Genomic DNA, 17807 nt, shown 5'->3' on the forward strand with positions numbered 1-17807 from the left:
TTCGCAATTTAGAATCAAGTCTCAATTAGACACCAGACATACATTCGAGGAATGTTTTCAGCTTACACCCCCGATATAAGTAAAAATTCTCAGCGTTTGAGATTGACTACATTATTATTATTATCACTTGTATTATTATTACTATTGTATTTGTAAATATATACCCTCGACAGACCCTTGCCCCTACTCCAGCAGGCCCTTACGACCCCCATTTTCGTAATTTTCCACCCCCACGTCAACTTTCCTAAACGTATTTCCCTCAGATTTCCACAAACACACTTCCGAACCACCGAACACAACGTACCTTAATAAATACGAAACATGGACATCCAACTGTTCCAAGACAGTCAACGAATATTCCACCTAAACCTCTACACCCGTGACTAGAACCCAGGAATACCATTCAGGAAACCACCTGCCTAATCATACTCAACGTCACATCTGGTATTAACATTTAAGATTCATAATAAACGTACCACTTGCCATAAGAATGGAATTCCATTGCATCTAGGCAAATATTAAACAATAGAATAATTTTTAAAAACGAAGTCCTAAAAGGGATCAGATGGCAAGGAGTTAAGAAACCACCAAAAAAATCGACCTAGTCTCGAAAAAAGAAGTAACCAATGAAAATCGGTCGAAACGACGATACGCGATCCGTTATCGGTCCGCGTCTAATCTTCGCGGCGTTATGTTTCGGAACCATCCAGCGTCGAAGACTCCCGCGCAGAAGCAATGGGCGGCCCCCGTTTGTCGGACGATGCGCGCCAGAGACGAGAGAGACACACAGGCCGCCCGCTATCATCGGCCGAAGGACGTAGGTGGTTCGCGGAGCCGCGCCGAATCCATTCGGATTTAGTTAATGTCCGGCGGTCCGTGGACACGGATGTCGCGTAGTCGGTTGCTGGGAGCCATGACGGAGAAACATTCGTGCAGTTAACAAGTAGTACACATATCATACATCATCTGTTCCTTGAACCGTGGCCTGAGCCGTGTGAACCCCGCCGAACATACGATCGATAATACTGGATAGAAAACGGAACCGGAAGCTGGTACAAGGGATCTCTTGCATCCGTCTCCTTCCATACGGTGACCGTGGATCATTTTCTTCGATAAAAAGTAGTAACTCGTTAAAATTCACCTGGAAACTCACGAATCGTACGTCGATCGTTTGTTTCATGACCTTTGTTGGGTCGATCGATTTTGGTCGAGAATCGTTTAACGATCAAACGTGGTTTGTGTAGACACACACGTGAATAAGGTCGAAGGAATTTGTTTAATCGATCATTCGACGATTTCACGGAGGGTTTTTGATCGACGATTCGGTGGATCTGTTTTGATCTAGTCGCCCGTCACCGGTGTGAATCGCGATCCACGTGGACGTTTCGCGGCCTTTTGTGGAGAGTGTAGGATCTTTAGATTTACGGTTTTTTTTTTGTGGATCGAATGGGCGATTGTTATTTATGAGACAGGGAGAACTGAGGGTAGAGAGGACGGGTGTCTCTCGTTGGGCGATCGGGGGATCGTGATCGGTGGATCTTCAGCTGGAGGTAAGTCGGTTTTCGATGTTTTCGTGGCGCGGAGACGCTCCTTGGGCTGTTGCTTCGGTGAGAGATAATGAACGAGGGCAGGAATTCTGGGGTGTGTGTAATTGGAGGATGACGAGTAGGGATTATTGGAAAGGAAGGAATTTGTGTGGAGCTGAATGGTATATTGTTCGGAAAGATGACCTTTGCAAGGGATTCTTGGGTCACCTTTGAGGATATTGTCTTTTGTGTTGCTCGAAATAATGAGAAAACGGATGTTTTGTGGGTATTGAAATTAATAATAATTGTTAGGCGCGTTTAGACATAAATTATTAACTAGTCTTGAATAAAAATAATTGTTCTATATGCACTAGTTTTTGAAATGAAAAAACTGAGTTTAAAGTTTACGAAGTTTAATATTATCGAAGCAGAGAATTAGTGAAATAATCAAACTCACTATAATATCATATATTGAATAGCTATTTATTACAATATTAATATCAACATAAATTTTTAATTGTTATTAATATTTGGAGATACAACCATTTGGAGAAAATAACTTTCGAAGTTTCAAGGTTCGAACTTTAAAAAATATTTGTTGTTTTCTAGGTTGAATTTTCTTTATATTATGGTGAATTTATATTCATTGGACCAATGAGACGCACGTAGATTGATTAACTAAATTTTTTTTTAAAAATCTAGTTAGTACAGATAAGAACTCGGGCGACGAATTATTATATTTTTACCATTATTACTGTTTTTATTTTTATTTTTATTATTTTAACGGGAAACTCTTTGGTACATGGATAGGATTACTATTTCGATTGTATTGATACTAGTCGATACTATTCGATTATATTGAGTCTCAGAAAAATATTCTATACATCGAGAAAACTCCAAGGAGTCTGCCTTTCTAATATTTTTACAAAGTCCCTTCGTTCATTATCTCCAAGTAGTGGATCCTCTAATTATTTTGAATCGCACAGAATCTACCATAATGGAACTCGTTAAAAAAAAACTGGTCTTCCGGATATTAAAAAATTCTTTCATTTCACGGACAGCGTTTATTTGCACGGCAACCAATTAGCGACGTTTGAAGCATTTTTTTTCGAAGTCGTACGATCCACATCGATATTTTTTTGTCTAAACTGTTCCCTGTCCATTTTCATCGCGAAAACTCCAAAAGGGTGCCCCTTTAAAAACGAAAAACACGATACAAGAAAGAAATACAATGTTTTGTTTTCGATTCGAGAATTCTCATCATCGTAAAAAATGATTTGTCGCGCCGTGAAATTTTGCAATTCCATAAAGCTTTGTTTCCAATTCCGTGACAGACAGATGCATCGACATCTCGTCTCGAAGGAAACTCGGCGGATTTACGAAGCGAGTCGGGGACTTATCTCGCTTCGAAATAGGAAATCGAATATTTCGAACGATTCCTTTGAGATATCTGACAGGTTTAACGAAGTTTTCGCTGCGATAACTCAAAGAATCCAATCAAAACGAAATACAGTGGCGAGAAGAAACGTATTTATTAACACTTGCTGTCGATTAATAATACTGTTTTCGGTGTGTTTCAAGAAAGACATACAGCTTCCAGTCGTATACTCTCGATCACCACATATAAATATTAAATTCTATTTGAATATCTCTGTTTTTTTATTGAAGAATTGTCAATTCAAAAAAAAGTGTTTTTGTCACTTGGAAATAAATTCCCCAAGATGTGGTACTTTTTAACATCGAACTGGTGTTTGACCCTTTAGAAATATCTTTTCGATTCTACGAGTGAAAATTGTGGAGGACGTTGAAAGATAATTACAAATGTAAGTGAAGCAATATTATAGATCCTAAAGTTTCATAAATACTGATTCTAATTTCGTGGAGAAATAGTGGATTTCTTATTGGTTTGCTTAACGTATTCACGTCAGACACATAACTCCAACCCCCACGATCCTTGACCTTTAAACCTCGAATTCCGAACGGAACTCGCGCTGAGTCCGCGATCGACATTACGATCGATTTCCTGTAAACTCGCGACGCTCGGGAGGTCGACCTTTCAAGGATCCTTCTTCGGTCCAAAGAGTTGGGTATTGTTCTCCAAACGATCGAGCAGATCTAGTAGGTAACGAAAGGACTATTAACCCCTTGCCCAATAATTTTCTTGATGTCTGCAGTCTCCAGAATTACTTTATCGTCAATAGTTCCCCAGAAACAAAAGAAATTCTTGTACTTATCGCAATTGTACATTTACCCTATAAGTAAAATATTAATATCGTCAAACTAGTATTGCACTTTGACTCAAAGAAAACGAATAATATTTATGTTTGTTGAATCTATTTTGACATCGTCGCCACGAGCCTCACTCGATGTTATAAGGCAAGGGGTTAATGAGTGTTGATACAAGAGATCGAAGAACAAACAGAAAATTTCATGATGGGAGTGAAGGATCGATCTTTTGGATATATCATCGGTAGAGAGTGAATTTTACGAATCCATAGAAACGTAATTAAAATAGAACTGTTAACGATCTTTTAAGTCGTTTTTGTTCTATTTTTTATTTACACTTGAGTTAATTTATTATTATTTTTCACTTGAGTCGTTGGTGGAGGTATTCAATTTCTATATAATACTTGTATGCAAAAAACATAATTCGTCAAAGTGTGAATTTAAAGTTTTTTTTCATCAGGAAGAAAATAGAGACTTTGAGTTCGATGAGATTTCAATTTTCATTTTAGTTTGACTATTTAACAGTGGATAGAATGGAATCTGTATCTACCTCATAAATTATTTGAATGAAGTATTATTGAAAACAAACATTTTATTTACAAAATAATCACTCCATTGACATCGCTGTATTGAAGCTGAAGGTATCAGTTCGAGCACCCATAGATAGTAACTACATATTAAAAATTGTTTTGTAAATATCTCGTTAACTGTTAGGTTTAGCACGTATGAAGGTCAACACATTTTTACTCAGAATTTGATACTTTATCGATCCATGGTCCAAAGAATAGGTCATTCCGTTACAAAAAATCAAGGTAACCTTGAAATCTCTGTTAATGCCTCCACCCACAAAAAAAGCACGTACCTTATAAGATGTGCCCCTTGATGCCATTTAAGTTCTACGGCTCAAAATTTTCATAAAGTGTACCGTTAAGTCATTATTCGAGGCGATCAAGTTAACTGAGACACACCTGCATATATCGAACCTGGGGAACGCGAATAATAACCAGAACGTGATAAAACAAAATACTTACCAAATATACGTTAATTGGTCATTTTTCACTCGTTCTACCAGTGTTAATGTGTTCAAAGAATTCCATTCCAATAAGACTTGCATCACTCTTTATTGTCTGTTCTACGATTAACACCTGTAGACAAGACGCGATCAGCATTTTCCGGACGTTATTACTCGTGGTCGTATTTTTATCAATTATCGCCAGACGATATTTATATTCTTCTACTCGGAAGTGTGTACTGGTGAGCTCATGAAAAAAAAATTTGCGGAACAGTTAACGCTGTAACGTTCACGACGACATTGTGCGCGCGATTAATATTCAAACGATATGAATGAAAACAGCGCCGTCAATCATCGCTGAATATCATGAAACGCATTCCAGGGGCAATTATTACGTTCGATAAACTGTCGAAGATAATGTTCAGACTTCGATCCAATTTCATTGGCACGTGCAGCTACGAGAAGTTTCAATATTTACATCCTTGTAATGAATTTCTTATCATTTGTTTTTCATATTGTATTTCATTTCTTATCTCGAATTCCTATATGTATACATATTTAATGAACATCTGCTGGTGCAAGTTTCAATTTTCTGCAGTCTAACAGAATATTTGTAGAAATTTTTCTATGTATACAGAGTGAACCAAAAGTCACCATATATCCATTTCAAAGCTTATTAAAGTGTCACTGAAGTATTCGAAAACCATTCTATGTTTAGTGACTTTTAACCCATAAAAAGTTTATCAGAATATTTGCAGAAATTTTATTATGTATAGGGTGGACCAAAAGTCATTATCTATTTCAAAGCTTATTGAAATGTAATTAGTTAATCATTCGATGGATAATGATTTTTGGCCCAACAGTGACTATTTGTCAAACACAAAAGATATTCACCTTTCTTATTGATTTCAATCTAAACTGGTCGTTTCTCTAACCAATAATGTCACGGCGTTGTAATGACAGCGCGATTATTAAATCAAAGCATAATCGAATTATCTTTCGAAACAGATAAACGTAATCTGATCGATTGATCCGTGTTATTTATTCCGTGAAATTTTACGTAAGAAGTGTCTTCTGTAAATTCGTAAGATATACTTTGATATAATTCAACGATTGTGATTAGACTGCCGATATTTATGCAAATTTATAATTTTTTACACTAATATAGAAAAAACAAAATTACATAGAAATTTCTTTTCTATACTGTGGATTTTAATATGATAATAATAATACATAAATAATATTAAATTTTATTGGAATCCTTATTTTGCTACATTTTGCAAGTCAGGGGACGTTATAAATGAATGAAAATCCGTAGTCTAATAATGATCCTACGTCGTTTATTATCGATCTTAAATCCACTGGATCCACACGCCCCGAAAGTACAGTAATCCATTGGTTTATCGAAACTTTAGGTAATTAGTAAGAAAATCTTTGAAATTCTCTTTTGTAACTGCAACACTAAGAACAGATTTCAATATCGTTAATTCATTGAAATAAAAATTGCGACTTAAATATTGTTTTAACGTAAAATTCTGTCCTAATGAATTAATAAAGGCTAGATGGACTACAGAACACACACAAAATTTTGACATTTTTTCGTGTCACAGTAAAAAAACGTTCTCTCTTCTACTTCCAACTTTCGTTCCAACTTTCCAACGTTCCAACTTTCCAACTTTCTAGGATCCTCCGTAACATTTTCTTTCCCCATTCGTCGCACGCCCATTGTCCACGTACTTACACCCCCAAACATTGACAACATTCTCATCGAGACCCTGAAAGTAGAAAGACTTTCGCGTCGCTAATTGGTAATCTAAAGCAACAGACCTGGCAAAGAAAAATCATTAAGATTGTCTCGAAGCTCCGACTGTACTGTGCTGTAACCACCAGCGAAATCTCGAGGACCAGTTTCCCCTTTGGATCGTTCGTCCATCGAGGAAAAAAAATCCGTCACAGCGATACGGCTCTTCTTTTTGTTTCCCTGGTTCCGTGTTGCCCTTGCAGGCGGCGTACTCGACTGGAAAAATTGTGTGGTTGATCGGACAGAGAGGAGAAGAGATCGAAAGCGACGGATAGCGTTTGGGGCGAGAATTTTAGGGATTATGGAACAAGGACGGGAGACGAAAATGACGAAAAGTTCCGCGGATTACGTTAAGGCCATCGAGAGCGGCGTTCAACCGACCCAGGTGACTGAACACCTTTTTTTTTTTAACGTGGAGGAAACTTTTTAGAAAAGAGATTCGAGCCCCTTGGAGGCAGGGTGGGGAGGATAGGATTTTTCTTCACTGAAACCTCCATACTGAAGGAATTTTAGTCATTTTTACCCAGTCTCTGGCATACTACAGTAAATCTTCGATGAGTGCTCAAAGACTTCTCGACATTGCACATTAAATAATTCATAAATTAATGACTATACATATGGTATATAATGGTAACGATTGCAAAAGTAAGGAATAATTTTTTATCGCAATGGAAGCAAGCCTTTATGCTAGTTGTATAGAATGTTATAAACGGAACAATGTTTTGCTGGTGGAAATTCGCACTATTGTGTGGTGTCTGAGGGTTAAATCGAAATCATTTCCATACCGATTTTGTAACTGTAACTTTATTATTCCGAATTTCATTTTTTTCGTGAAGATAGATAATTCTATGTAAAAACGGAAGTTGTTCATAAAATCAAACTTTAAATTACCTAAATTGAACTGGCGATGAAAGCTTATCGCGTACGTACGCGCGTGCACTCGAACGATATTTGAGTTGCGCGTCTGACCATTACCAGTCGGTTCTACTTATGGTAATGCGCGTGACTATTATCAATTGAAAAATTTATAGTACAGTTATACTTTACCTACACGCATAATGATATAACGCGATTAAAGATAACCAAAGAAATAAAAATTAAATTTTTAGGTTATAAAAATTACCAAAGAATTATTTCGTTGTATTTATGTGTAGATTACATGACATATAATGGTATACATGGCAGAATAACATTATTTTTTAGGAGAAAAATGTGTCAAATTGACACAAGGGATAAGGGTTAAGGAACATTTACAAATATTTTCACTTTGTCGTTTAAAATCGTTTAAAATCGTTATATTTTTCGTCCAGATATAATTACTTCGTACACTGCAGTTATGCGAAGCGTGACTAATCGGTTTGTGAGAGTGGAATTCGAGTAACAGGTGTGCGTTTCGATCGTCTCTGTGCAGGTAGTCGAGACAAAGGTGTACAGGAGACGATGGCTGATCCTGGTGATTTTCATCCTGTACAGTGCCAGCAACGCGATGCAATGGATCCAATACAGCATAATCGCAAACATCGTGATGGACTACTACAAAGTGTCCAGCTTTCTGGTGGACATGACCAGTATGATATTCATGATAACGTACATTCCATTCATATTTCCGGCGAGCTATCTCCTCGACAAATTCGTAAGTACGATCTATCGAATCTCGTTCTATCGACAGGTAATCAGATCCTTTTACGTAATCTCTGGACATTAATAATTCTAATCGCGGAAACGTTCGGACGTTCAAATATAGATCGTTATTGATAACAGCCGAGCCCGTGTCCACCTTCGATTATTCAGAAGTTCCCGGATATATAGTATCGATTTCAAAACAGACATTGGTGAACCCTCCTGATCGTTTATGACACGACTGGAAACATTTCGATGGCTGTGTTTGTTCTAGATCGATTACACGTGTGTCGTATTAGAGAGAAAATATTAATAAAAGTCGATGAAATAAACTTTCGGTTATTGTCGAGTAATGCTTGCAGAGGAATTTCCATTACAGTGTGCATTTTTATTTTATGAAAATTTATCCTGTTGTCTTTGATTGATTAGGTAAATTTTGTTGGTTTTCCTAGAAACCGTTTATTATTATTATATTTGTTGAATACATTAACTTTAATATATTTATACATATTAGTATTTGTTAGTATATCAGTTTTATGTTAGTATATTAGTCCTATATTAGTATAGATGTACTTACATAAAACTGTTATACTAACAAATACTAATATGTATAAATATATTAAAGTTAATGTATTTAATAAATCTTCTATATACTATAAGTATTTATTGACAGTTGCAATCTATCGATAATTGTCGACCGTGGGATTTGATAGTATTTCTTGATCGATTCAACATATTCGTTGCAAAATAATTATTAAATCAAATTAGCTTGTATCTCTCCAATCCGAATTATCAACGAACGCAGACATTTCTCGAAAGGAATGTTTACTCGTTGACAGACGATTAAAGATTGCCATAAACATCCATCTGGCGAGTTAACAAACTTTTGATCGCGCCAATCTAATCGAATTTTAACGTCTGTCTTCACACAAACGAAATCTTGTGGAACGTGTCGCACCTGCGTCAATGCTTACGTTCGAAGGCAGTTCGATAAGAGACAAGAAAATCAGCACTAAACAACAGATTGCATTCGATGTCCACAATGTCTCTCTAAACGAATTATCAAGAGCCATGACGTTCGAATCGAAACTTGAACTTTATTCCGTGTATTTGTTTTCTTCGATCATTGTTTACGTAACCGGTCCAATTAATCGGTCAACAAATTAATTCGATTAAATGCTCGAAAAGTTTTCTGTTTTGAGATTCGGAGAACCGCCTCGCGACAGATAGAGTCGTGATCAACGAATTAATGAATTGAACCGTTGGATATTATTGACTGAAGGAGACGATTCCATTAGGATTAATTACAGTAATCAAATAGTTGCTCCTTGTTTTTGATTACACTTTGTTCTGTTATATTCAATAATTTCTTCTTTTCAACCGTACAATTATAATTTATTTGGGACCTGATAGAACCCGTACTACAATAAACAAATTTTTATGATTCTAGTTTCCATAAATAAACCTTTAAAAATCGATATCTGCCTAAACATTCACTGTCTATTAATAAGTAATTACTTCGTCCCATATAAATCTATTTTCCCCCACTAGAATATCTTGAATTATCTTGAGACTCTCGATCGAAATATGCATAAATTTTCAAATCAAAGTCCACTTTTTTATTATAAGACATACCAAATGCCCACTGACTATGGGGCTTTTAAAGGCAAGAAATGTTCGTTTCAGGGGTTGAAATTTGCGGCGCTGGCCGGAGCGATCGGTAACACCCTGGGCGCGTGGATCAAGGTGTTCAGCGTGAATCAGGATCTGTTCTGGCTGACGTTCGTCGGGCAAACCGTGGTCGCCGTCAGCCAGACCTTCATACTGTCCGTTCCAGCCCGTCTGGCCGCCGTTTGGTTCGGTCCGGATCAGGTTAGCAGCGCGTGCAGCATCGGCGTTTTTGGAAATCAGGTCAGTCACTGCCTGCACCCCTCCTCTGAAACTTCTTCAATGAGCCTTTTTAGTGGCCCCAACCATTTTCCTTTCAGTTTCAGTACTCTCGTACCATTAACCCTTTGCACTACAAGCTTTTTTTATCATGGGAAACCAGCAACTCCGCAATATTTTTAAAGAAAAAATTTAAAAAACGATTATACATACTTAGATTGAAAATAATTTTTTTATTTGAACGTTTCATATAGTTTTAGATTTTGGAAATATGATATTTAAACCTCAAGCTCTATATTAATAATATATAATTAGTCGATACGGTTTAATACCATGATAAGGTGATGCTGATCAATTTCAGTAGACTAATACAGAAAGATATACTCTGGATGCTTACTTCTAGAGATACACTCTGGTGACCCGGTCATGGGACCCTAAGATTTAACATGCAGGATGGAATAGGTACAATAAAAATATAGCAAAAATATTGAATAAAATTGAGTTGTAAAAACCTTCATTTTTAACAAAATAGAATTTAATTGTTCATCGACTGGGGTCGTTGGTGACTCTGTCATAGAACTCTAGGGTTTAACATACAGGATGGAATAGGTTCAACAAAATTATACCGAAAGTATCGAATAAAATTGACTCGCAAGAAGCTTTGTTTTTCAAAGAATTGAATTTGAATCTAAAAGTTCATCGAATACGCGTAAATACATCTACCTCTCTACGTTACTATCTCTACTGACAAGATTGACGGCGAATAGCGACACTATCGCAGTTTATCGACGTAAAAATATGAACAGAAGCAACTGGGGTTCGTAACGGTAATTTTTTTAAGCGGTGTGATAGTCGAGTGCTCGCGTACCCGCCAGATCGAATTGAATTTCCTCGGAAACTAAGGTTTTTACGAGTAAAAAAATCTCATTCTAAATTCTCCGCTCGACCCTATATAACATACCATATACTTCATGAAATTTTAAGAACGTCAGAACGTGTGACGGGGTCTAAATAACTCCATCTGAAATATTTAAATCGACTGAAAGTGACCCCAATCGAGTTGCCACCGCGTTCACAAGACCAAAGTGCCAAACTTCACTTTTTGAATTTCTTTCTTTCAAATTTTAGGTGCCAAATTGCATTTACAATTGATGTTCAACCTTTTTGTATTTAAAATCAACTTACATAATTTCTGTCGAGTTAATTTCATTTCTCGAGTCAATCCACTTTGGCACATGAACGGGTTCAATTCGTGGCCCCTGAAGATACACTTTGGTCCACAGTTGGATACTATTTCGTTCGAATGACACATAATGCAAAGCAGCAATTATCTAACAGCGTCATCCTGACATTTAAACAGTTAATAACATAAAATGATAGTTCACCAAGTTTCTATACATTTATAACAAGTTTCTTCTTCTCTTTCGAAGAAGTATTATTTTATTATAAAAATTAGAATCTCCACATATTATCAATTAAACCAGCGAAGTACTTGTTTTTATTTTTTATTCGTTATTCGAAACGTTTTTTTTTTGTAATCCAGATACAATGAATTTGCCCATTTCTTTTGGTCCCTGCGTTCGCCAAATCCATCAATCACGAGCAGACAGAAATAACCGTCTCCGTTTAAATTGCGCCTGACCAGCGACAAATAATATAATTCAAGGGATGTCATCTGTCTCTATGAACGAGTGGATCCCCCCGGTCCACGCTCATGAACGTAAATGGGACTCGAGTGCACACTACCTGTCGGCGAAAATTTCTAATTCGAGAGACAGGGTCCTGCGCGCGAGTTTAAACCGGGTTGATCGGGTGATTATGTGGGAAACGGAGCCGAACGGTGCACCCACGTTTAATTTCGTGACGGGGGCTCGAACGCCCTCCCCCCAATCCAGCGAATTAAACGGCCATATTTCAGAGGCCGCTGCCATTACTGGTGACCCCGTCGTCCGTGTGATCCATTCGAGACGTAAATCCATCGTGATTCGTTTCATTTTCTGCTTCCTTTCTAGAAATTCAAACGCTCGAAGTTAATATTTTATATTAGAAATTATATAACAAATATTGTCGTTGAACACGATTCACTGTTGGACGAACAAATGGATGTTACTTCGATAGACTTTTTTAGAAGAGTGAAAGAACAGTTACGTATCTCGACCTTATCTTTCAATGAAATTCAGTTTCTTATTTATTTATGCAAGTATACGTTCCTCTGATGGTACCTCGATATCAGTAGGAAATATTCGTTTGCCAATGGAATCTCTGATTCAGTTACAGTGAGCTCCAGGTTTGGACCTCTGAAGCCAATAAAATTTGTTTCAGCCGCATATGGCCATTAATTTATGAAATATTTAATATTTAGTACCGAGGAGCCTTCGAACACTCATCGTGGATTTACTGTATTCTTGTAATGGGTGTTTGAATACGAGTTGCTCTATTCTACTTGGCACAATTTATAACTGATTCGTCTTTATTTAAGATATTGTTAACATTGAGATTCAAAGAGTTACCCACAGATTAACAATACAAAATAGCTTCTAACGTGAAACTATAAGTAATACTTTCAAGTTCCAATTAAAAGAGTTTTTGTAGCGAAACTTCCTTTATACCCAAGAAAGATTTATCATTTTACATTTTACTTTGCGGAATTTTCAATAAATAACTCAATAATGATTTATGGTCGTAATTATGAATAAAAATAGCTCTTTTCAATCATTTGACATACACTTTTGAATTATAGTGTATATCGAAATAGATTTGACATTCGATTTCATTTAAGGTCGATTTACAGTATCCTTCTACACCAGCACCATACGTTGTGTAATTGTGTAGAATAAAAATCAGTAGATGTATACGTGGTTTAATTCGAATAAAGGCGCGATTCGACTTTGAGATTGATTTGAAATCGACAAGTTGATTTAAAATAACAAGTGGCAGCTATCTGAATTGGCGTCGTTGCCTCGTTCATGATTGTTCGTACGTAAGCTCAAAGCCTGAAACCGCAGAGGCTATATAGGTTTATTAACCTTGTCGATTACGATACTTTCAGCGTGTTAGAGAACTTCGCCGAGGTTTCGAGAGCGGAACTCTCGTTGGAATCGGTCGTGATGGGCTGAAAAGAATAATTGATCTCTTACTTCCTTGAAGTAAGAGCGAGACCCATAATGCATGCTATACTGTCCTCGACCATTTCTCTTCAAATTTGCACAGATTACATAAAAATAAATTTATAAACATTAATAATTCTTCTTGACAAATATATTAATCCAGTTTTTAACACTAGAAATACCGACGATAACCGTGTTTCTATCGGATCGACAAACGGGACAAACTTTTAAAAACATACAAATTTATAAATTAACCAATTTCTTCACCTTCCTATTGCAATAAAGGTTGTAAAAGATCTGAGAAAATGGATGCTTATAACATTTTAATCATCGTTATAAGAATATACTCACCATTCATTTTGACTACATTGGTAGTTCTAGTGTTAATGTCAAGTTTGGAGAAAAATGAACTACGAATCATCGTTTATGTCTGTAGCTTTATACATTCTGTACAGATTGTGTAGATTATCATGCTGTTCATTCTGCAAACTTTAATCTTCATTACAACATAGACAGCGAATTTTCATGCAAAATAACTTTTTCTAAAGTAATAGATAAAGGCAAGAGTAAATGTACGAATTTCTTTTTTTTTCAAAAGTATCATATTAGGTTCAGAATAAAATGGAAAACCTAGTTGCATGTACTGAAAGTTTCGCCTCTATTGTATATTACAGAACCCTGTAGACTACAAATGCATAAAATCCGTAGTTTACTAATTACCCTTTGACTTGAATTTTTAAGTTAAATTAATTTTCGTTTTTCACAGTCAAGACCCTTTTGAACCATGGCAACCAACTCTTGGTACACCTATTATGTATTTTGTCACATCTATTCGGCCAAATGAAGCGTCCGAACCGATAATTTTATTTCAAACATTACGAAAAAATTTATCAGGAAAGGATGATAAAAGCCAAGATAACGAGAATACATAAAAATTTTATTCAATACTCACAAAGTACACGAAAGAATATATGTAATTTTTGTATATTTTCGAATTATGGGCAGTCACAGCTGTATGATTGACATACTCAAATAGCCATTTATTTCCCGTTGACTTAACGATACACGCGTCAATCAATTTTGGACGTAACAATAACTAAGGTTGAATGGATACTGTTAAGATAACGAAATAAAAGTATCAAGTAATGAACTCGTATTTACTTGTATCGATTCATCCCTAACAATAACGTGTTGAATAAATAATTCAGTCTGTATTTCTGCAATTGTTTTTATTTTTACTTCGCCTGAATGTGTGTAAATTTTGTTATTTTCTTTTTAATAATTTACAGTTGGGAATAGCCATTGGTTTCCTCTTTCCTCCGATGCTGGTTCCAAGCAGCAACGATCCATCGGTCATCGGTCGTGGACTCCAAATCATGTTCTACATCGTGGCAGCGTTCACCACGATGATCCTGATCATGATACTCCTCTGTACGTGATTTCTACGTAACTCGATTCTAAGCAGGACTTTTTGTTACGAAAATAACTATTTCAACTAATTATATGAGACGATCGGATGCCAACGTGACGAACTCCACGTTTTGAATTATTTCGGATTTTAGTTAATATTTTGTGCTTTTATAGTAAGCTATTCGGTTGCTTTTGACACGAAATAATTCTCTGAACTCACCCGAATAAAATAATACAAATTATTATTATATTATTTAAAGCGACTATATTAACCAAAAAAAATTGTGTCTAATAAAAAGGCAATTACAATAGCTACAACTTATGTTCTGAATGTTTTTGTCTAAAATTTATTAGTGGTGCTCCATAAATTTAGTTTAGCTAGATTTGTAAAATACCACACTGTGCATCGGTCGCCATATGGTTGATACGATTTTAATGAACTAATCGACTCTGTACACGTTTATTGCAGTCTTCAAGTCTGAACCACCGCTGCCACCGAGCCCAGCCCAGGCGGTGCAACGTGAAGCGGAGTCCACGGAAAGTTTCTTCCAGTCTGTAAAAAAGCTAGTCACAAACGTCGGTTACTTGTTGCTTCTGCTCAGCTACGGTATCAACGTCGGTATTTTCTACGCGATCAGCACCCTACTGAATCACATCGTTCTCCAATATTTCCCGGTGAGCATCAATCTTACTCCTCTCTACAGGAGACGAATGTTTATTAATCAAATTCGGTTCATCGTTACTTGAATGAAATGATAATTGTAAATGGCGAACGGAGAACAAATTCCCAGGTGAGTCCCACGTGCCTTTAATCACGCTGTGGTTCGTAATATTGAGGTCAAAATTACCATTCGTCTCTCGTTTTGTATCATCTTCTTTTTATTTATTAACGATACATTGTCGAATAAGAGAGTAATAATCAGTGACGAATTGCTTTCTATTTTTAGTAACTTATGAGATCAGTCAAATTGGAAATCTCTGAACTTCTTTGGTAACTGGTGATTGAATGTTGCATGAAAAATAATTCACGAAGTTCTTTAAATTTATTTATTTATTTATTTTAGGAGATAATTCTCATTAGAATACAAGAGAAAATTTTACGAATATTAAAATAAGTGAAACACATACATAACTAGAAAATACAAGAGAGAACAATAAAATGGTAACTGAAAGATTGTTCAGAGCCAGTAAATAAATCAAGATCTTCACGGAAAGAATTCTCTGTTTCCCAAATGCGATAAACTGGGATCAGAGATACTTAACATTAATCAATGTTAATTTCTTTTTCTAAATTAACAATCTGGGTTTGTTACAGCATCACGAGAAGGACGCCGGAAGAATAGGTCTAACTATTGTCTGCGCCGGAATGCTGGGATCGGTTGTGTGCGGCATTGTTCTCGACAAAACGCATAAATTCAAGTAAATATATGTTTCTTTGACACCCCATGACATTGTTGAAGTAGAACACTTAAAAATTGGAATTACATTTTTGCATTTTGTTCATGAGAAAACTACAAGCAGTCGTAGATAGCGTTTTTCAAAATTCCAACTAAATTAATTATTCTATACGATTATTGATCTGTTAATACGGTATAAACATTTTCACAGAGAAACAACGCTCGGGGTGTATCTTTTTTCGTTCCTGGGCATGATCATCTTCACGTTCACCCTCGACAGCAGTCAAATATACGTCATTTATGTGACGGCCGGTTTATTGGGGTAAGTGTTTAACATCATTGGAACGGTTCATTAAAACTCTAATAGAAATTGTCGCTATAAAGACTTCGTCTTATTTGAAGAGTGATTAACCCGGTAACTGCATTTGTCCACTACAGTAGAGGCCTACTTTATCACTTTAGTGACAGTATCTGGTACATTACTTGACAATCGGTAGTACGAGACTTCTTTAAATGCAAATTTTAAGCAAGAATTTAAATACATTTACATTCTTTGCAGTTATAAAGAGCACATCAAAGACAATCCTTAATCCAGTTTTATTAATTCAATGATTTCTTAATTTTATTTTAAACATAATGAATCTCTTCACAGAAAATATTAATTTCTATTCAATTATGGGTATCCATAAATCACTCTATAAAAAAACTGTACTACTGTAGATAATTTCTTCTTGAATCTAAACTTACTGAATGAACATCCCTGAACAAATGAATTTCGAGTTACTCGATATCCATAGATTCTTCATGACCGGCTATCTACCAGTGGGCTTTGAGTTCGCCGCGGAATTAACGTACCCCGAACCGGAAGGAACGTCCGCCGGCCTTCTGAACGCGGTCTGCCAAGTGTTTGGTATTGTCTTCACGATCCTCTACGGCCACTTCTTTCACATCTGGGGCGATTTCTGGGCGAACATCGCTCTTTGCATCACCCTAGCACTCGGATCTTTCCTAACGACTATCATACCGAATGATCTACGACGGCAGAACGCTAAATTTTAAAACGATCCTCCGCTTCTATGATCCAATATGGCGACCATAGAAGTGTGAGGTTAGGAGGCGGGAACACATTTGCAAATTCTCTTCTCGATTCATTCGTGCTGGCGTCTGGAGTGTCGAAAGATGAATCTTGGGGAAGGAAGATGGACTGTTGGCAGTACTGCGAATGTTTAAATATCGAGATACTGTATTTTGCGTGAAAAGAGCGTATAGAGGCCTCGTTGGCTACTATTACTGTTATTATTATTCCGAATCGCAGTAGTATCCGTATCGTTTTTCTTTCGAAAGTTGAAGATACTGTTGTTACTGTTCAGATTTTATGAATATATAAGCTGTGTTGCTTTGGAATAACTATCCAAACGATTCAACAATGTAGCTAGTCGATGAGATGAATGTCTCTTGTTGGCGAAAATTGAACCAACGTGCCGTGTCAGTCAAACCTGCGCAGCCAAATTTTGTCCAATGTCTGTTATAAGCTTTTTTAACCACAATGACTACAAATTTGATGCAGGATCTGCAATGAACAATTTGCGCGTAGATTGTCGGCTGATCCTGCAACATAAGGTTATGAATTGACTTAAGTTAGTTAACCTAGATTATGTTGCAACATCTGCCGCCAATTTGTCTCAAATCTGCTTCACGATTCTGTCAGCAGGTTCAGCCTGCAAAACCAAAGCCAAATCCGGAAGCAGATGGTTATGGATATCTAGACAAATATCATCACTATCTGCTGCCAATCTGCACGCAAATGGTTATTTGGGTGTA

The 17807-nt window shown here is 36.5% G+C and overlaps 1 protein-coding gene across 1 annotated transcript; it reads left to right on the forward strand.

Moving 5' to 3' along the window:
* Positions 1 to 1270: 1270 nt before the first annotated feature.
* Positions 1271 to 17102, forward strand: LOC107194840 (feline leukemia virus subgroup C receptor-related protein 2). Its single transcript, XM_015584545.1, has 9 exons — positions 1271 to 1550; positions 6769 to 6950; positions 7977 to 8198; positions 9872 to 10096; positions 14469 to 14610; positions 15059 to 15264; positions 15905 to 16008; positions 16198 to 16308; positions 16784 to 17102. Exons 2-9 carry the CDS (start codon positions 6867 to 6869, stop codon positions 17043 to 17045), a joined length of 1356 nt encoding a protein of 451 aa, XP_015440031.1. The 5' UTR covers positions 1271 to 1550; positions 6769 to 6866; the 3' UTR covers positions 17046 to 17102.
* Positions 17103 to 17807: the final 705 nt, after the last annotated feature.

Source organism: Dufourea novaeangliae, unplaced genomic scaffold (genome assembly GCF_001272555.1).
Source record: "Dufourea novaeangliae isolate 0120121106 unplaced genomic scaffold, ASM127255v1 scaffold8, whole genome shotgun sequence".
In the NCBI taxonomy this organism is placed as follows: Eukaryota; Metazoa; Arthropoda; class Insecta; order Hymenoptera; family Halictidae; genus Dufourea; species Dufourea novaeangliae.

Coding starts and splice junctions, on each gene's coding strand:
- LOC107194840 (XM_015584545.1), top strand. CDS start 6,867: ATGGAACAAGGACGGGAGACGAAAATGACGAAAAGTTCCGCGGATTAC. Junction 8,199..9,871: donor GCTATCTCCTCGACAAATTC/GTAAGTACGATC, acceptor TGTTCGTTTCAG/GGGTTGAAATTTGCGGCGCT. Junction 15,265..15,904: donor TCGTTCTCCAATATTTCCCG/GTGAGCATCAAT, acceptor GGTTTGTTACAG/CATCACGAGAAGGACGCCGG.